This window comes from Elephantulus edwardii, unplaced genomic scaffold (genome assembly GCF_000299155.1).
Source record: "Elephantulus edwardii isolate Elephantulus edwardi_28Jun2011 unplaced genomic scaffold, EleEdw1.0 scaffold00011, whole genome shotgun sequence".
Classification (NCBI taxonomy): Eukaryota; Metazoa; Chordata; class Mammalia; order Macroscelidea; family Macroscelididae; genus Elephantulus; species Elephantulus edwardii.
This window is the reverse complement of record NW_006399761.1, coordinates 2,792,272-2,817,644: the sequence shown is the minus strand read 5'-3', so window position 1 is coordinate 2,817,644 and position 25,373 is coordinate 2,792,272. Positions and strand designations below refer to the sequence as shown.

At 55.8% G+C, this 25,373-nt stretch overlaps 1 protein-coding gene across 2 annotated transcripts; it reads left to right on the top strand.

The window, feature by feature from the left end:
* The first annotated feature begins 15,767 nt into the window (after positions 1-15,767).
* LOC102848865 (cytochrome P450 26B1-like) lies at positions 15,768-24,924 on the top strand. Of its 2 annotated transcripts, XM_006880881.1 has the most exons (6): positions 15,768-15,971; positions 18,499-18,723; positions 23,203-23,478; positions 23,635-23,790; positions 24,010-24,291; positions 24,440-24,924. In XM_006880881.1, the coding sequence occupies exons 1-6, from the start codon at positions 15,768-15,770 to the stop codon at positions 24,830-24,832; spliced, it is 1,536 nt and encodes a 511-aa protein (XP_006880943.1). In that variant the 3' UTR covers positions 24,833-24,924. The 2 variants fall into 2 exon arrangements, with proteins under 2 accessions (XP_006880943.1, XP_006880944.1); XM_006880882.1 differs by lacking the exon at positions 18,499-18,723 and having other exon boundaries at positions 24,440-24,832.
* The last annotated feature ends 449 nt before the right edge of the window (positions 24,925-25,373 follow it).

Sequence of the window (25,373 nt, the reverse complement as noted above, 5' to 3'; positions counted from 1 at the left end):
GAGACAGGTCTTTAGAGAGGGACATCATGCTGGGTAGAGTAGAGGGACAGCGCAGGAGGGGAAGACCCTCTATGAGGTGGATTGATTCAGTGACTGGGGTGATCGGGATGGGTGTGTCAAAGGCAATGTGATTGGCACAGGATAGAACAGGGTTTAGGGCTGTTACACACAGGGTCACTAGGAGTCACAAGCGACTCAACAGCACACAACAACAAGTGCCAGATAGATACTGGCCCCTACAAAAAGATCAGCATCCGTGCAAGAAGTTGGAAAAGTAAAAGAATGATCACTGTTATTTCTACTTTAAATTTTTTCTTGCATATCTAATTTTTCCTGATTGCAAACATTGAATAAGAAGAAATTTGTTTCTTTACTAACTTTAATTGATGTACTTCTGATGTCTAGTTATTAGATACAATGTTTGCTGCAAGTTAAAGGAATTTTCTTTCTAGCTTCTTCTATTTTTTTTAAATTATATTATTTTTTGTTCATGTGCCATCAAATCAGATCTGACTGGTACAGGAGGAGATTGTCGCTCCTTCTCCAGCAGAGCATCTGGTGGATTCGAACCGCGCACCTCAGGGATTGCAGTGCAGCTTCTTGCCACGTGTATGTTTTTATAAAAGAAATTTGTGTTGAAACTTATCAACTCTTATTTCCCCAGCAATGTCAAGAATCACTTTTTCTTTACCTGTTAATATGGGAAAGCCCTATCATTGAAGTGTTTCTTTCTGTTACTTTGGTTGAAGCATCTCTTAACTTATTTATGGCTTCAGCCTCACTTGGTCATGGCATCTTATTATTGTGATGAATTTCTGGATCTTAGTTGGTAGTAGTTGATTTAGGACTTTGGCATAAATAGAAGTGAGACTTAACTATTTCGTTGTATTGTCTTCAAAAGATTTTGTTTTGGTTGCTGGAATCAACTCTCTTGGCACCAATAGTCAGGAAGTCAGAAGATGAATTGCACAGGGAAAATCTGCTGTCAGAATTCTCTAGAGTACCGAGGAGCAATGATGTCAGTCTAGGGGCTAAGGTGTGCCTGCCTCAAGCCAGGGTCTTTGCAGTTACTTGGTGTGCGTCAGAGAGCTGGACAGGACAGTGGCTAAGGATGGCATTGAAAAAGAATCAGTGTCTTTGAGTTTGTGGTGCTGGACATACCAAGGACTGCCAACAGAACAAAGAGGTCTGTCTCGGAGAGGGTGAAACCAAGATTCTCCTTGGAGGATTGGAAGCTGTGTCACATTCTTTGGGCACGTGGTTAGGAAGGACCAGCCTTTGGAGAAGGACATCATGCTTGGAAGGCCAGCACAGGGGAGGAAGACCCCCAGTGAGATGGACTTACTGGGCAATGAGAGTAGGTAGGTTTGAGACAGACTGGCTCATGACAGGGCACGGTTCAGAGCTGTTGTCCCTTAACAACAATAATGCTGGAATCCTTTTTTTACATATTTTCTCTCATTTCCTCTTTGGTTTGGCTATGAAATACCTTGTAAAGTTTACTTCGTCTGGGGGAAAGCTAGAAGTTTGGTTATTGGCAGTTTCTGATCTCTCTCAGATGAGTATAGATGATAAAGGGGGAATTTCGCTGAGAATGAAGATTGCTAGGAGACTCGCTTCGTATATATATTCTCCGAGTAAATTCTTACTTCCTCTGCAGATTCCTCCTCTTGAAGTCAGTGGCCTATTGAAGAGCCAGCATGGGAAGTGCATAAGTAGACTCGTGCCTTACTAGTTAGACTCAGGATGGCGGGTGTTAGGACATGACAAACTAGTTTCCCTTTGATTTATGAGAAAACAATAGAATTTGTTAGAAGCAAGACATTCCAGCAAAGGGCTGGCTTGAGAGAACATGAGAATTCACGCTTGGACAGGTGTTGAAACTCTTAGAAGCTTCATGAAAGGAAGAATGAAGGTGCGAAAATACCAGTGTGGGGTTAATGTCGTCCTCACCATGAATTTCTCTGTTGTGCACATTGTAAACTCTAGCTCAGAAAAGTTTGTTTGGTTCCCTTCATTCTGAGCATGTGTCTTTAGATTATTCCAGTTTGTTGAGCAACATCCCCAGTCTCATTGGAGCCCGTGGAGCCCACGCCCCCTGCTCCGTGGTCCTGATCAAGTGTCAGCTTCGTCCGTCTCAGGATCCTGGAGCTGCTTCACAGCCGGTTTGGTCTGGTGCTTGTTCACCTTGACATTCACAATGAACACAAGTGTTGCCTCCTGACCTGGGGCCAGAGGGAATGAGGAGTGCTCTTAAGAGGCTTTTGGGGCGCCTTCAGAACCTCAGGGTCTGGCCACTGGACATTGGGTGTGTCTTCTTTTCATGACTTTCAACACTTGCTTTGGCTTCAGTTTGAGGAAGAGTAGGGGCACCTATGTTCATTTTTGTCCTTGGTTTGTTGGTGCTAAAGGAAAGTCTTTTGAAGCCAAAGGACACGCTGGCTTGGTTACACAAGCAGAAGGGAAGAAATACGGAGATGTAGCATGAACGAAGTTGTTTGAGATAGAAGTAAACTGGTTCTAGTGTATGCAAGAGAGGATTTATTCAGGAAAAAAAAATGGATTTATTGAGAGCACAGGCAGTGGGGCCATGAAGAGTTTCTGTGCTGAAATCATTTTAATCCAGTGAGAGAGTATAATAATGTATTGCCTCCATTCCCAGCTGACACCACCCCTTTCCTCTCCACTTCTCCCTTACCTATGTTTCCATTAAACTGAGCCTGTTCCTTGGGAAGGAGCATCATGCTTGAAAAAGTGGAGGGTCAGCAAAAGAGGGCAAGACGCCCCAATGAGATGGATTGGCACAGTGACCGCAGCAGTGGGCTCGTGTGTCAGAGATGATGATGGTGATGATGGCAGCACGGGATAGGACACGGTTCAGATCTGTTCGTAGGGTCGCTATGAGTAATGCTCAACGGCAACTAACAACAACAACATGTCAGCCTTAATGGTCAAGACAGGTAGTGGGGTATGAATGGGAGAGAATCACAGGGATATGATCAGTACTGGAAGCACCAAGAGAGCAGTGGCCGACTGGAAAACATTACAGAGGAGGCAGTATTTGAACTGAGTTTTTTAAAGAGTTTACTGCACAGTGAAGGAAGACTTTTTAAAGTGGAACAGTCTATAGAATAAAAGGAAGGATGCTAACGGCAGTAGTAACAGGTCCATGTAAAGGCTCAATAGCAAACCCAAACCCAATGCCTTCTCGTTGATTTTGATGTACGATGACCTTCAGTCGGTTTTGTAGGCCGCTGGCCTTTACGAGAGGCAATTTCTTTCTCTCGTGGAGCCTCTGATGGGTTCATCTGCTGGCCTTTTGCTCCACAGTCCGCACTGCTGCCACAGTGCCAGGCTCCTTGCCTGTTAGGTTGGCAAATTAGAAAGAAGAAAAGATTGCTCAGAGAGAGGAGACCTTGTGTAGGCCCTCTGGTGGCTTGGTCTGTTAGGAATTGCTCTGTTAACCCAAACACTTTGCCTCTCTGACAGCAGCTCCTCTGAGAAAGAAAGATGGGCAGTTTCCTCACGTGCGACTAAGTGCCTCTGAAAGCCGCTGGAGGGTCTGCTCTGAGTTGGCTTCAACTCAGGGGCAATGAGCTTGAATGTGGACAGGTGCGGCCCCTGGAGAGCCACCAGCAGGGCAGGGCTGGCTTGAAGTAACTGCAGCGACCCTGCAGTCTCACCCATGAATAGACCCCAGAGACCGCCATCCACAGGTGCTTCAACTGTGTTCACTGTTGGACAGTTTGTTGTGCCAGAAAGTCAAGGCCAACCTAAGTGTCTCTTGTCTGCTACTAGAGTAAAATATGGTCTTAGCGGACCCTCCAGCTTGAGTTCTCAGTCCTCAGGGTGACAGGGAGCTACTGACCGCTTTTCCAGAAGATTCTTCAGGTGACCTGGAGGGGAAGGGAAGACTGGAGCCTCTGGTGTGTAGTGTGTGGGAGGGTGTTGTGAGAGGAGAGGCGAAGTTCACAGACCTCGTGGTGGGAGATGGGGTGGCCAAAGGGGAGGCAGCATGTGGGTTCCGTGGCCTGGCCAGCCATGGCGTCACCCATACAGCAGGTCTTTTGAGGGTTCGAGGGCTCCCCTCAGCATGGCAGCCAGCACAGTGTTGGCTCTGCCACTGCCCCTGCGGAGAGGAGGCACAAGGCCGAGCTCCCCAATGTGAGCGCCCAGACCACACCTCCTCTCTGGGTCTCATCTTGTTTCTGTTCCCTTCCGTGCTTACAATGTCTTTGGCTCCATGTTTTCTCCCTAGTAAAAGCCCCCAACGGGGGAAATCTTGCCCCCTTCAGAAATCTCCCCAGGTAGCCCCAAGTCCTGACATGCTCCTCAGTCTTCCAGCTCCATGGCCGCCCTGGTGAGGAGGAGTAACAAATTGGCATTGGGATGGCCCCACTGATTGCATTATGGGGGCCTAATGCAATATGCGCTCACGAGGACCATCCATCAGGGAAGAGCCCCTCCCAGGTCCCTGCCACCCTGGCCACATTAGCCAGACAGCACATCCATCACCCACACACCTCCATGGAGACGAGCAGAGACGGATGAGGGGCCAAATCAGATTTATGGGGCGGAATCGTGGAAAAAATCAGCCCCATCCATCTCCCGGACACTGAGGAGGGAGACCCATGTCCCCACTCCTTCCAAGGCTCCTCAGGGACACGGTGCTGAGCGAGAAGCCGGCCAGCTTGCCTTTGTTTTCCTCCATTCCTCTTGACGAGGCCTGTGTCACCTAGCACAGCCCGGAAGTGCTTCCCTGGACGGAGATACTTTCTGCCCACAAGCCCTCTCTATACTGGCACAGTTCCCAGCCTGACATTCCTGGGGTCCCCACGTGGAAAGAGTGGACAGCAGGAAGATGGGCACTCTAGGGCCGCCTGCCCATGGCAGGGTGAGCACAGGCCCGGCTCTGGTCTTGCTGGAGGCTCAGTTAAGCTCCGGGCCAGGAAACCATGGAAGAGACTTTGGGGGCCTTCAGGTCGCAGAACTTATGGACCCTGAAGTGCGTGTGAATTGGGGGGCTCTCATGAAGAAAATGGAAAGTTGTGGCATGCTCATGCCTCTCCTGGGATGTGAAAGGGGCCACCCCAAGCCAGGGCCTTGAAGGCCCCTCCTGGCTCCCACGCCCATCGGCTCCAGGCCTAGGGGACCAAGTGTGTGACACGCTGCATTTAGAAGATGCACAGAACGGCCAGCTCCACACCAGCAGTCTCCGTTTGGATGAAAGGTGGCGTTTCAGCAAGTTGAAGTGGTTGCCAAGACCACACAGCTGGTAAGTGACAGCATCACTGAGCCAGGCCTTCTGGCTGCGTGGACCGGGTAGATTTGGAGCCGGGGGCAGATTGCTTCACCCCCTGGGCTGTGGGGACCGAGTGGGCCAAGCAGAGACAGAGGTGGGAAGACGGAGAAGGTCTTGTCCCCCTAGTGGGGCAAAGGGCCCAGGCACAGTGGCAGAGGGCCAGAGCACATCAGTGCTGTCGATGGTGGACAACCTTCCTGAGGCCCAGCCATAAGCCCAGGGCCACGGAGCATGGTTCTGGAAGTGGGGGCCTGGCGTGGAGCCTGGGGCCACAGTGGGGGGCTGTGAAAGCACCTGTGTGCCCACAGGAGAGGGGGATCACGAAGTGTTCCCAGCTCACTTCTCTGTTGGATGATCTCTAGGTTCGCTTCCTCACAGGCCACAGGTTGTGCTCTCTCCCCAGACTTGTGTGGGAAGTGGCCTTCTCGCAGCGACTGCTTCTCTGTCCCCCTCACCTACCTCCTGCCCTCAGCTCCTCACCTCCCCAGACCTGCCTTGCAGACCACTGGCTAAGAACTCCTCCTCCACCCTGTGGACTCTCCCTGTTAGGCAAGATGGTAGGTAAGCGAGGAGGCCATCTTCCTCTAGTCTTGCCTCCCCATCTCATGTGAGGTTAAAGGTGACCACTCTGTTGGTTAGGTTTGGTCCTTCTCTCTGGTCTCATGGACCCCTCAGGCTCCCTGCTCTGCAGAGAGCCTCACCCTTCCCTGTCTCAGCTCCCAGAAGGCCACAGAGCCAGGGATGATCTCCAGGGGCCCCAGTCTCTCGGAGGACAGTAGGGTGGAGGAAGTTGCCCTCATGAGATGGGGAGACCACCTGGGTATATCTCAGGGTGGGAACACACAAGACCTGCATCTATCTGGGGGACCCCTGACGGTGCCACTGCATGCTGTGGAAACCCTCTGTGAGATGGGGTGGTCTCGTATACAAATGCAACAGAAAGTGATTGTGTGTGTGTGTACGGATATATTTATGTGTGTCCTTGTGTCTTTAAGAGTGTCTGCTGGCACATGTGATTGTACGCTTGTGTGTCTGTATATTTATGTTTGTGTGTCTGTGTACTTGTGTGTATGCATAGGGCTGTGTATGTCTGTCTGTGTGACAGTGTGTCCCTGCACTGGGTAGGAACTGGAATTGCTTCTTCTGAGCTCCTGGATAACCATGGGATAGTAAATGCTGAAAAGCAACAAACAAGGAATTCCTAGGGAGGTTAACTGGGAGACGAGTTTGCGCGAGAGAAACCAACTCTAAGCAGACCAGACTTGCGGTGTTCCGAGGAGTGACAGCGTAGATGAACTCCCATAGCATCTCTTGGTGTGACTGTTTACGGAAGAGTACTGGTGTTGCAGTGGTTAAAGCATCTAGCTGCTAACTCAAAGGTTTCTCGTTGCCCCGTGGCCGAAAGCTGAGGCATGCACCTCTGGGAAATGCACAGCCTGGGAGACCCTGTCCTCCAGGGCTGTTCTGGTCATCACTGACTTGATGGGGCTTCTTATTTATGGAAGAAGACAGAATTTCTTCCACTTCCAAAGCACCCACCTTCCGTTGAGGACACACTGTCCCACCCAGGCGTCTGTGGCCAGAGGAAAAGTTCCTCTTTCCCAACTTCGTTTTCTCTACTTACATCTTCAGTGCTAGTGTTTCCTGAGTCTGGATTCTGGATCCACTTCTCTTTCTACTTCCTTGTCTTCCACTGTCATTTGAATGCAGACAATGTGCAAATCTAGAGCTCAGATCTCTTTTCCAAGCTCCAGACCTCAGTGCCATAGCCGGAGAACTTCAGACCCATCCATTCCATCCACGATCCTCTTAACATGTACATTCTGATTCAATATGTCTCGGGTAGAAACTGGAATTTTCTGCAGGAGCTTGAACCAAAAAAGCTACAGTGCACCAGGTGAGCCTTCAGCACCTACTACAGTCCCTAGGAAATTGAGTTGCTATCGCAAAGGTGGCCCCTCTTTGGTGGTTCAAATCTACCAATGGCTCCTTGGGAAAAAGATGGGAAATCACCTTCCTTGTAGTTTACAGCCCCAGAAGACCTGCTGGAGGATCAGCTGTGAGTCATTTCCAAGTCCAGCAGGGTTTAGACCATCAGGAGCCCCTTAAATCTCCTCTTTCCTGGTCAGTAACTTGGCAATCTTACCACCACGTGCTCGGATGCCCAACCAGAAACTGGCCCCTGTAACTTCATCCTCACATGTCAAATCCATTGCCAAATCTGTCAGTTGTATTATTACATCATTCTAAGACTTGCCCGCTCATCTCCAACCATATTAGTGTTTAATCTGATTTCATCTTCAACATGCTAGCTAACAGCTCAGCTACATTGTCTGGGTTTGAATTCTGAAGGGATTAAATATAACCCCCAAAATTGTAGCAAGACTCTTAGGGACAAATTTCATAAGTATTTGATGTTTCAGTCGACACTTCTACAAAATGAGATTCCTAGTCTCTGCCTTAGGGAGCTGCAGGTTGCTTGATTTTTTTTTTTTAAATTTATTTTTAAATTTTTTTTTTTACTGGTTATTTACAACGTTCACATACATTGTTTTTCATACTGAATCTTTCCCATTTCCTTTGCCCACCCCTCCCTCCAGCCATTAAATTGTGCAACCCTATGATTGACACCCCCACCCCACCCTCAGCCCTCTGCTCTCACCATCCCCCACTTGGGTCCTCACCCATGTTCTGTGGCTTTTTGAGTTTACCCACTACATCCTGAGAGAAAGATGGGCAAAACTCGTTGGAGACTCGCTGCTACTGTTGTTATTGCCTGAGTTCTCACCATCGTCTCCCTGAGTCAGCCCTCTCCCCAAACTGATCTCCTTCTGGAGAAGCACGGGTGAGTTGTCTAGGAAAGGATGGTGCCCCGGCTGCTGGGCCACACACCCAGCACATTCCAGGCTGGGTCTAATGGACTGCAGAGCCTGCTTCTGCATGGTCACTCTGCCTGTTTGCAAGGACGAAGGTTCCTGGATTTGGAATAGCAAGAGACAAAGAAGGAGAGGATCTAGCAGAGAGAAGACAGAGAAGAGCATCCAAGGCATTCCACATTTCCCATATGAAAGTGCTTTGAGGGTAGAGGTCTGCTTACAGAAACTTTATGGGCTTGAAAAGAAAGCTTCGCCTTTGGGTGGGGCTGCTGTTGGAGAGGACGTGTTAGAGAACTTGGGATTCTCCCCAGGGCTTCTTAATGCTGAGGCCCAGGGACCAGATGACATGCTGGTAGGATCCTAGTAAGTGCTGGGACCTTGAGGTGGTGGTAGGTGGTGTGGAATTGCAGCAACCCTCTGCCATTTTTACCATCTCTGGTGCCTGCAAGCCCACTGTGGTAGTCACTGTGCCACTGTATCGTCTTGAGGGTCTTTTCCCTTTCATGACTCTCCACCTTTCCCAGCGTCAAGTCTTTTTCCAAGGACTGGTGTGTCCAGATCACATAGTAGAGAAGATGAAGTTTCATTCTTGGCCTCTAAGGAGCAGCCTGGTTGTGCTTTCTCTAAGGCAGATTTACTTGTTCCTCTGATAGTCCATGACACATCAGTATTCTTCTCCAGCACCACAATTTAAAGGCATCAGTTCTTTGATCTTCCTTATTCATGGTCCAACTTTCAAATGCATAGGAAGCAACTAAGAAGCCTGAGTGAGGTTATGTGAGTCCTTCAACGGATCTCTCTGCTCCTTAGCACTTCGGAGAGATCCTGGAAAGCAGGTTCCTCCTAGGGGGATACATCCTTTCATTTCCCGACTGCTTTTGCCGTGAGTGTGGACTGTGGATTCAAGTCAAATGGAGTCTCTGACAACTTGAGTCTTGTCTTTGTTGGGATGTTGCCTGCTGGCCTGGTGGTGAGGATGTCTGTTGTCTTGATGTTGAGCTGTAACCCACACTGGTCTCTGTAGTCTTGGTAGTGCTTGGAGGGGCTGGTGGTTAACTCAGTGTGGATGAGGGATGTCTGAGGGTCTCCCTGGCCACTAACACCAGTGTCCAGGGGAGAAGCTACTTCAAGGACCCTGGGGAAGTGGGAGCCGTGGGGAGAAGCTATGAACGGAGACGTAGATGTTCAGGGGGGTAACCTTCAGCCTCTGTGTCACTTCTCCACCTTCTCCTTCCAAGAGGGGTCAGCGGGCACCACGGTCTCATCCAGCAGCAGTTGGTCTGGTCGCATTTCGGCCTTGGGTTGGCTCTGCTTTCTCAGGTCACTGGGCACAGCATCTAGTCATTTGGCCTGCCTGCCTGCTGATGGCTTCAAAAGGACACCAGTTGGGTGGGAAGGAGGTGTGGTGGGCTCCTTGCGGGTGCTGCCTGTGCGCTCGGGAGGGCCCTCTGTCTTCCTGGCCTTGCTTACCTGCACCTGTAGTAACCCAGTGCTGCTTTCCGTGGGAACAGCAGCTCAGTGGCATCCTTGTCCCTGCTGTAGGCCCCGATCACTGGTCAGTCCGTCTTCCTCTGTCTAGCCGCCCTCAGGCTCTGGGTGGAGGACAGAACTCTGGCTGGGAATGATCTGCCCTGTCTCTGTCGCCAGCATTTCCGTAACGGGAAGGCAGCTGGACAGGCTGATGGGTGGCGTCTGTGGTGACGTCCTGTGGAAGGCTGTCCCTCCAGCTTTTCCAGGTGACCATGAATAGTGTTCCTTTAAATACCAGCAACCCCTCACTTTCTGGGATCTGAGGTATTTTTGCAGGTGAGGTCGAAGGTGGGAGAAGTCATCTTAACTCGGGACAACACGGAGGATGGGGTTCTGGGCACCAGCCCGCCTGTCCCGTGGGCGCCTTCCCGCTGATAGAAGCTCTGGATTCTGTGTGCGCCTCTCTCCTTTCTTCCTGGGTCCCAATTGTCAGGCTTCAAGAACATGCACTTCGGTCCTTTGTCACTGAGTGTAATTTGATAAACTGAGCAGAAACATGCAGCTCTCCCTGATCTTTCAAAAACACCAGCGAAAGAGATGCGGGTGCGGGCTGCCTCTGAATGGACGGTTAGGCAGGAGCGCACATGTGTGTGTGTGTTTGTGAGTGTGTGTGCGCGCGCACACACACACACACACTCTCACTCTGACTCAGAGCTGTCCAGTCAGGGGGAGGCTGACTCCCACATTCTCGCATGTGGGTGCCCTCCCAGCCCCAGCGTCGCCCCCGTCGCAGGCCCCATTGCAGCCACCCGGTGGGTGGCGCCAGGGCAGGTTGGAGGCTATAAAGGGCTCTTGGCTCCAGGGCCGAGGCACTGCATCTCTGCGCGCTGGCCCTGCCAGCCAGAGCCAGCGTGGGGCACTGCCTGTGTCCCCTCACCACCCTGCGGCTCCTCTTCCCTCAGTGCCAGCTTGGGTACGGCTGTTGGCGGCGTTCCTGGTACCTACCCGTCCTCCCCACTGGCAAGTCCCTTTCCACGGCTTCCTCGGGGCTGGGTGTGGGTGGGAGGGTGAGGACGGGGACTGGGCGTGGGGGGTCTTGTGGGAAGGAGGTGGGATCTTTCAACTCTCTTCGCAAAATTCATTGGTAGCAAATCGCTGGAGCTGATTTCTTAGTTGAGGTGCTGGGACAGGCTGGTTCTACATCAGCCAGGGAGAAAGCAAGGACTCTTTGCCGAGGGCCAACTGCTCCCAATGGGCACAGGGGCTGAGACAAGACCTGCATCCACCCCCTGGACAAAGAGGGGCCAGGCTGTGCCAGGCAGTCCAGGTGGAGAGCCTGGGACAGAAGTTGGTATGTAGAAAGCAAAACTCAACGAGCCAACGATAAGAGAGTACCTGGGGGTGCAAGCAAGGGACAAAGGAGAGTGAGGAGGAAGCCTTTGAGAAACGAATACACAGTGGGATCCTGCTCCTTCAGCTGTGCTGCAGATAGCAGGTGGGTGAGGTGGGTGGATTCCAGCAGGTGGTAACTTAGAAGGGCCAGTTTAGCTGGGACCCCCTGATACAGCTAGGACAGTGGGGGGAGTTCCACACTGGGGGGTTCCAGAAAGGCAGACCCTGGGATCTCTTAAGCTAAGCCTGGTTGGGACCCCAGGCTTGCCACCCCCCTTCCCAGAAGCAGGATCAATTGGGATGGGCCAGGCTGTGAATGTCCTCTACACTGTCCTTGAGTGAGACTGCAGGACAGCAGTGCTATGGCGTCCATGCCGGAGGGAGGAGGGGAGGCCGCGGGCCCAGTTTCGGGGATGATGAGTGAGGATCCAGGGAAAGGGGTCCTCCGGAGCAGCCACCAGTAGGCACTGGCTTGAGGGGAAGGGTGGATGTGCATGTCTATCCCCAAGTGGACCCTCTTCCCACAGCAGCTCAGGAGGAGGCAGAATGGTGCTTCTTGGTGGGACATGAAGGGGCCCTGCCTGTGCTGTGTGGGCGAGCCTGTCCTGGGGTGGGGGCTGTCTCAGGATGACCTGGCCAGCTGCAGGCCCTGGGGGAGGAAAGGCCCTGCGCTGTGGTTTTCCTGGGACTCCTTGGTGGCAGAAAGGCAGGACAGAGTGACGAGTAAGAGAGCTCTCTGAGGTGTTTCCTTGATCCGTGGTTGCCAGGCTGACCACCTTGGGGTACGGATCTGAGGCACAGAGTCCGAGCACAGCCTCTGTACCCAGCCCTGCTGCTGGTCACTACCTCCTGGTGGGCTCTCAGTCTTTATCAGGGTCTTCTTTTCCCTGTACTTTTGGTGCTTCCACACCCACACCCACACCCCCCGCTTTTTGATTGGAAGAAGAAGAGGTGGGCTGGGGGGCATTAATAAAAGTAAATAGCTGTCAGTTTTAAAACCCAGGGTCAAAACTATGAAAAATTGAGTGTGAAACAGACAGCTGCTTCTGTTGTCAGCTTTAATCATCGAAGCACAGACGTTAAACAGAGGGTACCGCTGGGAGCTAGTGTCTCAAGGGCTGCACGGTTGGTGGGAGCGAGGAGCAGGAATCAGATAATATAGAGGGTTGAATGTAAATCTAATGCCTGAAAGAGCAGAGCGTCATGTCATGGGGCTGTTGAGATGGAATGGAAGGAGATGTGAAGAGATGTCTGTCTAGAAAGAGCAGCACCTGGCCAGGGAGTGGAGGGTGCAAAGTTGCTGTTCTTTGGGGCACAGCAGCCCTGGAGAATGCTGGGCCTGGGGAGAAGGGATTTTCCAGACACCCCTCCCTATGTGGATGGCTAGTTTTCAAACTCGAGAGGGTGCAGAGGCTGTGTCCAGGGAGGTGCCCCCTACCCAAGACCACGCAGGAAGGCTTGTATCACAACAAGGGGTGCTGTGATATCCCTACAGCCAGCAGGGAGCTCACTGGGAGACAGGCAGATGGTTCTAGAGCTGGAAGGAGAAAGTCCTGTTCAGAAGCACTCCTGCTCCTGGGGCCAGCCGTGCTGCTTAGTAAAACTGGCGCTTGGTCTGGGGTTGGGGAGTGGCACTGATGCTCAGTTTAGAGGCCAGTGTGGTGTTAAACTGAGGGGGTCTGTTGTAAGGCAGGGTCCTGGGCAGGCTGGGGTCTGGATAGAACTGCTGTGGTAAGAGGGCCATCTGAGGGACAGGAGCCCCTCGAATAGACTCTGGCCCAGCTTCTCAGCCACCCTCTTCTGCAGGTTCTTCCATCTGTACTGAGTGGCTTCTCTTTCTCCTCCTTTTTTCTAAGTAACTCTGTGGGGCTTGAGTGAAGAGAGGGTTCCTGTCAGGACATGCAGCAGTTGTGAGGCAAAATGTCCTCCTGGACACTGCCAGGACTGCTGGGCATCGGATGGTGAGAAGGTCTGCATTTCTAGCCTGTGCCGGGTCCAGGGGGTGGTTCTGCTGACGCCGAGGTAGGGTTCTCTAGTGGTTCGAATCCAACAGTGGCTCCAGAAGGGAAAGACGGGCCATCTCCTCCACGTCCCGACTGGGCACTGGTGAGTTTCCAGGTCCCTTCCCGTTTACTTGATTGAGGCAGTGCACAAAGATCTCCCTGGGGGCTGAGTGGGGTCGGGCAACTGCTGGAGTTGAGAGGGTCCTGGGATGATGAGGCGGCTGTGAGGGATGATTCCTGGCGCAGGGTCTGAGGGTGCGCCATTCTGTCTCTACTAGCCCACGTGGGCTCCGATTTTCTCAGAGATGGACGGTCCATGTCTGGTCGGCTTGGCCATTTAACCTCGCAGCTTCACTGCTGTTTTCGGGGAGGAGGGACACAGAGGGTAAAGCTAGATATTTTGGGTTTTCCAAGGTCCTCTTTCAGCCACATCTCCACACAATGCTTCACACACCCTCCCCCCACAGGTGAGGATGGGGTGGCCTCACCACTCTTGTTCCTAGCCCAGATTTGAATATTCTGTGAGACCTGGGTAATCATGGAGGCTCCAAGCCACCGGGAATGGAAACTTCTAGAAGCCTTAAAAAAAATGATCTCTTCAGGACTGATCTCCCCCTGCAGAGGAGTCTGGGGGGGGAAGGGGAATTGCGGCTCTGTGGAGCTGTAGTACCGCTCCTAGCCACCAGGTGGGGTTCCAGGGCAGAGAGTGAGCACGCAGCCCGGAATTCTCCAGTCACCCTTGGTGCGCAGACGGGAGGGACAGCACCGCGCACCCAGACGCCCTCCCAGCAAGCGCTGCTCCAGCAATCCCGGGCAGGGCCAACGGGAAGGTGTTAACGGGGTGGTTTCGTTTGCACACCCCACTGACCGCGGGAGCGTGTGGGTGAAGACCAGGAAAGGGAGTGGAGTGGATGGACAGGAGGAAAAGGGAAACCAGGCGATTAGGAGAGACATGGTCATGGTGGAATACACAGCTCCGAGTTTGGGACACAAGAGGTTCTTGGGATGCCAGATAGACACAGGGACGTGCGAACACACGGAGGGCTGCAGTGGTCGCACCCAAGCACGCAGGCGCATCACTCAGGTCACCTGAGCACACCTAGGCACGCACACAGGTGTGCCAGGGCCACATGCACGCCTCCCGGGCCCCGTGCGCACTCCCAGGGCGTGTTTATTATGTTCGTATTAATGGATGGTTGTACGCGATGGCGCCCGGCTCAGGCCTCTGTGCCTGTCCCGGCGCAGGACACCCGGGTTCTCTCAGCCCTGCGGAGATTGCACAGGACCCACAAAGTTGGGAGATCTGGCAGTGTCTGTGCGCGGAAGACACAAGATGGTCTGGAGACTGTGGGTCTCCTAGGGTAAGAGGTGTTGGAAAGAGATGAAGGGCTTGGGCACCCTGGGAGTGACGCATGGGAGAACAGAGGTCCCAGAAGGTAGCAGCCGCGGGCTCTAGCGGCATAGACACTCAGCACCGCAGACCCAGGCTCAGGGCCTTTTATTGCCCTCTGGTGAAGGAAGTTCTCAGGCCCAAACCACAAGCTACTTGGGACGGTAGCTGGCGGAAAGAGGGCCGAGGATGCGGGAGAGGGGAAGCCTGCAGGCAAGTGGTCACCATGCGAGTGCGCGCGTGTGTATGTGCGTGTGTGTGTGTGTGTGTTTCATCTGGTCCGACTGTAGGTGCCGCGCTGAGCGAGCTGCTAGGAAAAGGAAAAGGAGGTGAAGAGTCGGCTCTGGTGGCGCGGCCACAAGTGGGTCCGGTCTGGGGCGGGCGGCGCGCTCACCACGCCCCCGGCTTTGTGCGCGCAGGGGGGGCTGGCGGAGCGCCCACAGCGCAGCCTCCGCCTCTATATAAACACATGCATCGCCTCGCTTTTGACTCAAATTCACGTTGAGAGCAGCTTTTAAAACCACCAACCCTGAAACCCTGCCTCCGGCTTCTGCTCCCCTTCATTCCCGTTTAACCTTTTCTTTTTCCCCCTTTTCTTCCCCCAGCAGCATCTCGAGAGCGGAGAGACTGCGTCCCGGGACCGACAACCTTTCTTAATTGATACAATAGCGGGGCTGGGGTTCCCAACTCCTCCCCACCCGCCTGGGGTCCTGTCTCTGGCATCCCGGCTCCAGCTCTGCGCTCCGGCCACCTCGCCAACTGCCCGCGCGCGGTGCCGGAGGCTCTGGGCTTCGGGCGCCGCCCAGGGACGCAGGCTGGGCTCCGGCCGCTCCACTCGCCTCCGCTGGGGAGCCCGCCCATTCGCCCCTAAAGTTTCTGGGTTTGTTGGCATTTTTAAATTTAGGGGTTTATCTTCATTTTTTTTTTTCCACGGAGGGATTTGGGGGCTAACTTTTGACGAACTAGTCCTTCTAGTCTTTTCTGTCAGGGCAGGGCAAGGGGCTTAAGCGAGAGGTGCCCGCTGGGCAAAGTTTTTCAAAGTTTTCGAGTGTGGTGGTTTCTGGAGCGCCGACCTACCATCGCATCTCTCCGCCCCCTGAGCAGCCCCCAAGCCTCCACACAGGAAAAAACAAACAAACAAACAAAGTTGCACTCTTGAGCCTCCTGCTCGCTCTATAGGGTTTTCCTCCTCCCTGTCCCCTCTGCGCTCCACGCGGGTCCGTCCAGTCCGCAGCACCAGGTGCCGGCAGCCTCCCCGCCCCCTCGCTCCGCTGGCCCTCCCGCCGCCCTCCCCCGCCGCGGCCAGCATAGCCAATCCCCCGGCGGCCGCCAGCATGCTCTTTGAGGGCTTGGAGCTGGTGTCGGCGCTGGCCACCCTCGCCGCGTGCCTGGTGTCCGTGACGCTGCTGCTGGCCGTGTCTCAGCAGCTGTGGCAGCTGCGCTGGGCCGCCACCCGCGACAAGAGCTGCAAACTGCCCATCCCGAAGGGCTCCATGGGCTTCCCGCTTATCGGAGAGACCGGCCACTGGCTGCTGCAGGTAAGCGCGCGCGCTGGCCTCCCGTCCCAATGTGTGGCCACGGAGCGCGGCCACCGCGGAGGAGCAAATGGGACTCGGGACGGGGCGCTGGGCATACCCGCCCCTCTCTCCTCTTCTGGGCTTCCTGAGTCAAGACTTAATCTGGGTCTGGGACTCGGGCCTGGCCCCTAGATGGTCTTGTCCTGTGTTGTGTCCAAGGGGGACTGTACCGAGTGCCTGGCTTCCCAATAGGATGCGTGTTCCCAGGAAAGGCCCCGTGTCCTGGGCCACTGTCTCCTTGGCGCGCCAGGCGCCCGCTGCCATCAGCTCTTTGGACTCACACATGGTGGCTGGGGGCCGAAAATTGAGTCTTGGGGCCAGGAGGAGGGGCGAGCGGCAGCCCCAACTTGAGCAATGATCAGCTGAGTCCCCGCCGCAGCAGGTACTAGGGCCCTGGCCCCTAGACGCTCCAGTTCCCTGGGGTAAAGAGAAGAGCTCCTAAGGAGAGCCCAGCTTTGGAGTGGGGGAAGGGGCCAGGCCCTGAAGTGGGGTGCGGCTGGCGAGGTTCCTGTGCGTTGCCGAGGTGCGAGTGTGTGCCTTTGTGGTGAGATGCCTCATAGTCCCGTATTGCTGCTGATAGCGGGGGTGGGGTGTATTGGGATCGGACCCATATAAGTGATGGAGAGATTAACCTGGAATTAACCTCGTCAAGTGCTAGACCATCACTTTTGCAATTTGATACCCTTCAGGGTATGGGCGTGGGGGCTCTGAGGTGACCACGAGAGGTGTGTGCACGCATATTTGTTGGTGATGGGAAAGGGGGAGGGCTACCCTAGTACTAACCTGGGTGGGCGCGCCTCCGGACCACAACGAAGTCTGGAAAGGACTCAGGCAGTGCGGGCAGGTGACAGACGAGCAGTGGTCCATCCCGGGGTTGTCCGTTCGTCCAGCGGGGTGGGGCAGGTCCCCCATGTGAGGCGTGCCAAGGCCTCCGCGCTTTACTCAAAGGGTTAACGGCGGCGGTGGTCCCGGGTTTTGGCTGCAAATTTAGGAAATAATTCACTCTACTGAGGCTCCTGCCTCCTTAGAGCCAATCTGTGGGCTCCGCGGTCTGTCAGCGCCCCCACCCCCAGTTCTGACCTTTTTCTGCTCTCCCAGTTCCCCCACCCCAATCCCGCCTGTGCTGGGGACTCCCGCACGGGTGTCGTTGAGCGCGGGCGTGCGCGCTGCGGGGACCGCGGAAGGGGTTAAGGGAACCTCTGAATCCCAGCCTTATTTTTCAGAGTCATTTATCAGATTTTACGGGGACCTCCGAGGGCTCTCCGTTTCCACCAACGCCATCTAAACAGAGCCCAGGGCTAAAAATACAACATTTTTGTATAAATTGGACTCGTGGCTCTAGCGGCCGCTCCTATGAAAGTCCCCTTTGTGAAGACCGTGGAAACGGCGGACAAATAACTCTTTATTAATGCCACAAAAAACGCACTTTAATTATAGTTAGGCAGATCAGAGGGGGGGGGCGAGGTGGCGGCAGCGACCTCGGAAAATTCACAACCCAACTTTTGTGTCAAAAGAAAAGAAAAACAGAGAAAAGGGCGAGGAGTAAAGCAGGGCCCCACTGAGAAGTGGACCTGAGGAGGCAGACGGAGGAGGGGTCCCCTCACCCCGTCTACAGTCATACCCCCGCCTGCGGCTGGTTTCTCTTAAAGCGGTAGAGCCGTCTGGAAGGGCTGCACCTGGAGGGCTGCAGGCTGTGTGGGGGTGAACACTGTCCCTGTCATGGGGGGAAGGGGGACGTGCTCCCAGCTTGCTCTCCATGTCGCCGGGATAGGGGTGCTTGTGAAAAAGTGATCAGGACTCCAAGCTCTGCAGAGGCGCCTTCGGCACGTGTCAACGTCAGTCTGGAGGACAGAAGAGTGGAGGGGGGGGGGCCTGGATGTCTTGGGGCTCAGGCCTGAAGGCCCAGAGGGGCTATGTGGTTGGACAGGTATCCCAGGCCAGCAGAGGAAGGGTTAAGGGGTGGAGTGGTGAGCAGACGTCAAAGGTGAGGTGGCCGCCTTGCCTCCGCCCCTTGGAGGTCCCTTTGGTTTCCGGTCTCGCAGTGCCGGGCTCCCCAGCTTCTCCAGCGCTGCAGGCCCGGGCCTCCCCGCGGTCTCAGACGCACGCCCCAGGATCCAGTTACCTGTGGGCCGCCCCGCCCCGCCCCCACCTGGGTCCTTTCCAACTTGTGGTCCAGACGAAAGTGCTTCCCAGTTCTTTTCGGGGCAAAAGAAGTCAGAACCCGACTCTTGGCCCAAGGCCGCCTGCGTCCCCCCCCCACAGGGAACCCCTAGACTAAGCACCCCCACCTCCTCCAGGCATGACCCCAGCCGCTGTACTCTTTGGCCTGGAAATATTCCAGGAGGCTCCGAAGCGTGAGCTGCACGGCGAGCGCGCCCCCAGCCCCAGGTCGGCGGCCTGTGAGCTTCTCCCTCCCACTCATTATCCTCTAGACCCCAGAAAACCTGTGGGGGCCCAGCTGAGAGAGGTCTCCCTTGTGATCCCACAGGGCTCTGGCTTCCAGTCCTCACGGAGGGAGAAGTATGGCAACGTATTCAAGACACACTTGTTAGGGCGACCCCTCATCCGCGTGACGGGCGCGGAGAACGTGCGCAAGATCCTCATGGGCGAGCACCACCTGGTGAGCACCGAGTGGCCGCGCAGCGCGCGCATGCTGCTGGGACCCAACACCGTGTCCAACTCCATCGGCGACATCCACCGCAGCAAGCGCAAGGTAAGGGGGGGGGGCACCACCCGGCGCTGCCTCCGCTTCCCTGGGTGTGTCCAGGGGCCCACGAGTCTACACTGGCAGGGTGTGCCAGGCCTCATGGGTGGCGGTTTAGACATAGCTGTGACTTGAAAAGCCTGAATGCGGCTGTGGACGAAAGGGGGGGGGATACGGTGGCCATTGCGCCCCTCTTGGCCAAGTTCCCTTGGGCTTCTAGTACGAAGAGGAGGCCTAGCATTCCTCCTGTAGGTCTTGAAAGGCGGGGATGGCATTGTCGCCTCTCCTCTGCAGAGGAATGAGGGGCAACCAGGGCTACTGCTGCCACAGGAGTTGGGGGGCAGAGGAGAGGAAGCAGCTCAGGCGCAGACCAAAGTGCACCCGCAGAGGAAGAGAAAGTGGGTGTTTATCCTGTGGATTTCCCGAGACTGGCGAGCTGCCTGCCCCAACCCCTCTACCGTTTGCACTGCAGTAACCCCAGATGGAGGGCCCACACCCCTCCTCTTTTTCCACTGGGTCCGAGGGTTAGGTTGTAACATAAACGGAGGCTTACCCAGCCTGCCTTCCCAGAGTGGCCTCTGTGAGGTGGTCCCGAGGAGGAACGTGGGGAGTCCAGGTGTGCTCGGCAGAGAGGAGGCTGCATGGAAGGGGATGCTATGCAACCTGATAAAGCAATCATCAGTCAGTGCAAAGGGGTGCTGTGTGGGAACGTTGCACAGCTAGCTTGCTCTTTGCAGTTCCTTCACAAGCCAGAGAGGGAAGCATCTGCAGTCAGCCTTTGGCAAGAAGGAACCCAAAACTCAGGAAGTCTTAGTTTTATTACGGGGAGAGGGGGCGCTGACTCTGAAAGGAATGGGGGTCTTTTCAGAAACGCCTGTGAGGTTTCATGGAAAGTGTTTTTGGGGTCTGCAAGCTATCATGGGGTCCTGCCCCTTGGGCTGATGGATGCTGAGAAGACAGGCCGCAGCACAGGCCAGTGCATCAGGCTGTGGCCCTAGGCGTTCTGCTCAGCCCTGACTGGACTGCTGCTAGGGTCCAGCTGGGACATGTGGGCCTAGATAGGCCATTTGTGGAGAAGTGACCCCAGATGACGCCTGGGCAGTCGGCCTCCTTCTGCAGCACTCTTAAATGCTAGCTTCCCAGGTGCGCCACATGGCGGAGGAGGGTCCTTCTGCCCCTCAGTGACAGTGGTGTCACTGGAGTTAGGACCAACATGGTGGCAGCGAGGTGGTTCTGACTGATGGAGGCGGCTGATGTGTGCTTCATGTGGTGAACAGGCTGGATGAGGATTACAACCAGAAACCAAGTGGCTCTTGTCCTCCGGAAGTTTAGAGTGGAGCTGGAGGGACAGGAGCAGTCAGGGCCCCTGTTCCTCACTGTCCCCCTTGGCCTGGACAGAATGCCCATCTGTGCCCTGCCCACTCTGGGAGGTCCTGGCCTACTTGCCCGCAGTGCCCCTCACAGCCATCACTGTGCCCAGGTTCTGTCTGCCTGGTTCGGGACCCACCTCGGAGGCCGGGGATGCATCTTGTCTTGTTGAGAACCAGGCTGTTGTCCTAGAAGGGTAGAGGGGAAATCTTGTTTTGGGGGAGAGTCAAGGGGTGTTGGGAATTTCAGGTACCTGGGTCTGCCACCCCCAACCCAGGAGCTCTGGTGACTTCCTGGTGAGGATTTGTGCTGCCAACCCAGAGACACGAGGTTTGAATCAAGCAGCTGCTCCATGGGAGGACAGGCAGTCTCTTCCCATGTGACTTAAGTCTCTGGAAGCCTGAGGGTTGGTGTCCACTTCCTGGCTCGTCCTTCGTGTCCTGGGGCAGCTGTCAGGACGGGGTGGACAGAGCAGAGGCCACAGTGTGAGGAGCCCCTGGTTCTCTCACAGGCTCCACTCCACACAGCCCTGCTTATGGAGACCTCACCTCCTGGAGCCCTTGTCCCTCACGGGAAAGTTATTCCAGCATCAGTGCTGGGTGAGGAGTGGCTAAGGGCTGGGGTGTCCTCTGTCCCCTCATCCTGAAGGGCTTCCATGGGCCTCTTGAACTTGGTGGTAAACAAACCCTGTACCCAGGAGGGGGTCTCACCTTTTAGAGCAGGGTACTGGGGAGGGTCCCCTTTCAATTTCTTAAACAACTTCAAGACAGAGTCAGAACTCACTCCCCATCGAGTTTCCAAAGCCATAAAGCCCATGGGGGGCAATTGTCCATTTGTGGGTCCGCAGCATGGCTCCAGAAGGGCCAGACCGCTCCTTCCCCATCTCTGAGGTCCCACTTGTTGATAGACTAACACTTCTCTAGTGGCCTTTTTCAGACTAGCAGCCCCTGGCAGGGGTGGGGACAAATGACCTGCCCCTTCCAGAGAGGCTGAGAACAGGACGCTCTGGCCTGACCCTTGGTCACCATGCAGACGCCTGGCAGTGTTATTCTTACCACACTACCAGGTGTGGCTCAGGCCCCCACCCCTGCCAGGCAGCACTGCGTCCTCCTGGCTGAATGGCCACCCTGGGGCGCAGGGTCCTTCTTGGACTCCTCCTCCCCCGGCAGACCGTCCTCTGGCTGAACTAGACCCTTGAGTGATGGAGTCACAGAGGGACTCCCTCTGGGGTAGCCCTGGGCTCCATCCCTGCTGCTCCTACACAGGACTCTGCCCAGGCTCACTCTAATGCCGGGTCTGGCATCCTTGGCTCCTTGTGGGGAATTCCAAGGGAAGCCCCAAGGAGAACGAAGCAGCCTTGGTCAGCACAGCCTTCTCCCCGTGTGCCCGCCTCCTGGCCCCACAGCCCTGTGGTGAGTGGTGGTTCCAGGGCTGTCTGAAGCATCAGGAAGTGTGCCCTTGCTGTTAACGCCAGGCACGGGCCCAGGATGAGGCCTGCGAACTGGACGTGGGTGTGGGCCCCCGGTGACCTCCAAGACTAGCCCCTGGACACCCGCTGCTTTATCTTCGAGGCAGGGGGAGTGCAGTGCAGCTCAGAGAATGCACACGTGAAGGGGGTCCCTGAGGATATCCCAGGACAGCCAGAGGACAAAGGGTTCCCTTCCAAAACCAGCGTGGGCACTGCTGGGGAGCCCGTGGTGACTGAGGCCCAAAGGGGGTGAGCTCCCTCCCAGGGCTTGGCCTCACCCAGAACCCCCACCTCTTCCCTGCATCTCAGGAGATTAGGCAACACCAGAGGGCGCAGCAGTGGTTCTGGGCCGGTGACCACGGCACCATCATGGTACACACTGGTGGGGTGGCAAGAGACTTACGTTTGGACTTTCTGGCTTTGGGGTTGAAAGGTCAGCATCTGAGTGGCCGGTGTTCCGTGCAATGTGCACAGGCAGGGGTCAGCAGGTGGAGTGGGAGGGCAGAGGCGTAGCCTGACCTGTACCTGCAGGTGATCCTTGTCGGTCTCTGGTGGCCTGTCTGTCCTTTCCACCCCATGCACCCCCAGCCTGACACTGGCCCAGGGCTCTCAGGCTGTCTTGTGACAAAGGGACCCCTGGGCCTCTTCTGCCTGTGTCTCATCTCTGAGGATGTCCTGCTGTTTTGTGCAAGCTCTTAGTTGGCCTCTGTAGGGGTCTGAGGGTAACTGGTTGGGCCTGCCACCTCCCCTCACCGTGTGCCGAAAGCCCCAGTCAATGTGGCCTGACTGGCCCCTCCCCAGCCGCCCGCCTGCTGCCCACCGGGAATTTGGGAATGAAAGTGCTATTGTGCGCGCCTGGCTGGGCCACTGAAGGGCCAGCACTGTTATTTCTACAAACCAGCCCTCCCATTAGCCGAGCAGCCCAGCCAGGAAAAAGTTACCTTCCCTCCCCGCTGACTGCAGGCGAGTTCTCTCAGTTACAGTCTGGGAGCTGGTGGTGGGGGCAGGAGGGGACAGCGGGCGCGTGTGTGTGGCTTGGGGGGAGCATTGCAGGAGCTGCCTGACCGGCAGCGGGTGTGTTGGGGTTCCCAGCCCCGCCTCAGGAGCAGGGTGTGGAGAGGTCAACAGTAAATAAACTCATGCTCTCCTTCCAGCTCCTACCCACCTTCGGCTTGTGCAGGGGAGGGATGAGGACAGGCCAATGGGAGGGACCTCCTTAAAATGGCCTGGAAGATGCAGAGAGGTAAAAGGGCTTCTGTTTGGCTTTGTGACTTGGGGTGTTAGCCATGGCCACCCACAGCTCGGGATGCTTCCTAGACTCTGCACCCTGCAGAGGCTCCCGAGGGAGCAGCGATTCTGCTTCCTCACACCAGGCAGAAGAGCTGCCCACTGGCCTTCCTATCCCAGCCAGGAACAGCTTCAGCTGGGACGTTTGTTTCCTGTGGCCACAGAACTCCCAGGAATGGTGCTCCCCAGGGCTCTGCAGTGGTTGGGGGTACACCCTCTTTTTGGCACAGCTCAGGTCACCCTGTGGAATTAGATGGAATATAGAGGCTTCTGAGCTGTTTTCACATTGCCTCCCGCTCCGTGACCTGTGTTCAGAGTGGGGGGTGTCCTCTGCTGACCAGGCCCCACACCTCTCTGTCCCTCAGATCTATTCCAAGATCTTCAGCCACGAGGCCCTGGAAAGCTACCTGCCCAAGATCCAGCTGGTGATCCAGGACACACTGAGGGCCTGGAGCAGCCGCCCTGAGGCCATCAACGTGTACCAGGAGGCGCAGAAGCTCACCTTCCGCATGGCCATCCGTGTGTTGCTGGGCTTCAGCATCCCGGAGGATGACCTGGGCCACCTCTTTGAGGTTTACCAGCAGTTTGTGGAGAATGTCTTCTCACTGCCCGTCGACCTGCCCTTCAGTGGTTACCGCAGGGTGAGTGGAGGGGCTGGGGACAGAGGGCAACCACGAAAATGGCTGTGGGTCACACAGACAGCAGAAAGCGGGGGGTGTGGGGCTCATACAAGTCCACAGAGCACCCTCCGTCTGCCTCTGTGAGGAGCCCTGGCTGATGGGCCTTTCTGTCCACAGGGCATCCAGGCACGGCAGACCCTACAGAAAGGTCTGGAAAAGGCCATCCGGGAGAAGCTGCAGTGCACCCAGGGCAAGGACTATGCAGATGCCCTGGACATCCTCATTGAGAGCAGCAAGGAACACGGGAAGGAGATGACCATGCAGGAGCTGAAGGTGAGTGTGGAGGCCCCATGGCCGGCCTGGGAGGGGGAGCATCTGAGGGGAGCTGTCAGCACCCAAAATCTTGCACTCATGAAGACTCACCAGGCCGTTCGCTCCTGAGTTTCCTGTTCACCAAGGCTGTTAATGCCCCTAAGATGGCACTACGGGAACAGCAGAGGATGGGCAAAGCACAGGGTGGCAGCCTTCAGAGTCCCTCTGTGGCCACTGCAGGACGGGACCCTGGAGCTCATCTTCGCGGCCTATGCCACCACGGCCAGCGCCAGCACGTCGCTCATCATGCAGCTGCTGAAGCACCCGGCAGTGCTGGAGAAGCTGCGGGAGGAGCTGCGGGTGCAGGGAGTGCTGCATGGGGGCTGCGCCTGCGAGGGTGGCCTGCACCTGGACACGCTGGGTGGCCTGCGCTACCTCGACTGTGTCATCAAGGAGGTCATGCGCCTCTTCACACCCATCTCGGGCGGCTACCGCACCGTGCTGCAGACCTTTGAGCTGGACGTAAGCCAGGGACCCCATGGTGGGGGGGCGGGTGGGGGGCTGTTGGGGGGACAGTGACCCTGTCCGCATCCATTAACAAGACACTCCCAGGCAGAGGGTGGGCCTGGCGGAAGGTCCCGGCCTCATCAACCCCCTTCCCTGCATCCAGGGATTTCAGATCCCCAAAGGCTGGAGTGTTATGTACAGCATCCGCGACACCCACGACACGGCCCCGGTGTTCAAGGACGTGAGTGTGTTTGACCCCGACCGCTTCAGCCCGGCACGCAGCGAGGACAAGGACGGCCGCTTCCACTACCTCCCGTTTGGCGGTGGCGTGCGGACCTGCCTGGGCAAGCACCTGGCCAAGCTCTTCCTCAAGGTGCTGGCCGTGGAGCTGGCCAGCACCAGCCGCTTTGAGCTGGCCACCCGGACCTTCCCCCGCATCACCCTGGTCCCCATCCTGCACCCCGTGGATGGCCTCAGTGTCAGGTTCTTTGGCCTGGACTCCAACCAGAACAAAATCCTGCCCGAGACGGAGGCCATGCTAAGCGCCACGGTCTAGGGTGCCCTGATGCTCTGCCTGCCTGGGCAGGAAGGGTGGAAACCTGTGTGTGGGAGGGGGGCCAGCAGCCCCCATCTCTGCCCTGCCCTGCTGTTCCCTAGCCCCAGTCAAAAGGCCTCCTCTTTTCCAGAGGTGGGGTCTCCCCTGACTCCTTTTATCATTTCCCCCCACTGAGTCCCAGAAGGGCCAGCTGGGGGTGTGCATGCCCATCAGTGTTAAAGTGTCCTGTGCTCTGTTGTGTTAACATCTGCTTCCGTCCACTCCCATTCCTTCTGACACTTCAGCCCTGAGTGAGTCAAATGGTTACACACCTGTTAAATGGAAGGTTGGCAGTTCAAACACACCTGACAGCACCTCAAAGTCACTGTCATGAGGATACTAAGGCCTCACATATGTGGGGTCGCTGTGCACCCAGACTGGCTCTGGGGTTACCACTTAAGTCTGAAGGTAGGAGGATGAGAGGCTCCCCCTTCAGCCCCTCCCCCCATCCTGCCCTCTCCCAGTGGGCGTTGCTCCCCAGTGGTCTTGAGGGCGGTGGTGT

What these genes read in the sequence shown, in the direction of transcription:
- LOC102848865 (XM_006880881.1), top strand. Translation starts at nt 15,768, where the DNA reads ATGCTCTTTGAGGGCTTGGAGCTGGTGTCGGCGCTGGCCACCCTCGCC. An exon ending in TCCACCGCAGCAAGCGCAAG is followed by an intron (nt 18,724 to 23,202) that starts GTAAGGGGGGGG and finishes TCTGTCCCTCAG; the next exon opens with ATCTATTCCAAGATCTTCAG. An exon ending in TGCAGACCTTTGAGCTGGAC is followed by an intron (nt 24,292 to 24,439) that starts GTAAGCCAGGGA and finishes CCCTGCATCCAG; the next exon opens with GGATTTCAGATCCCCAAAGG.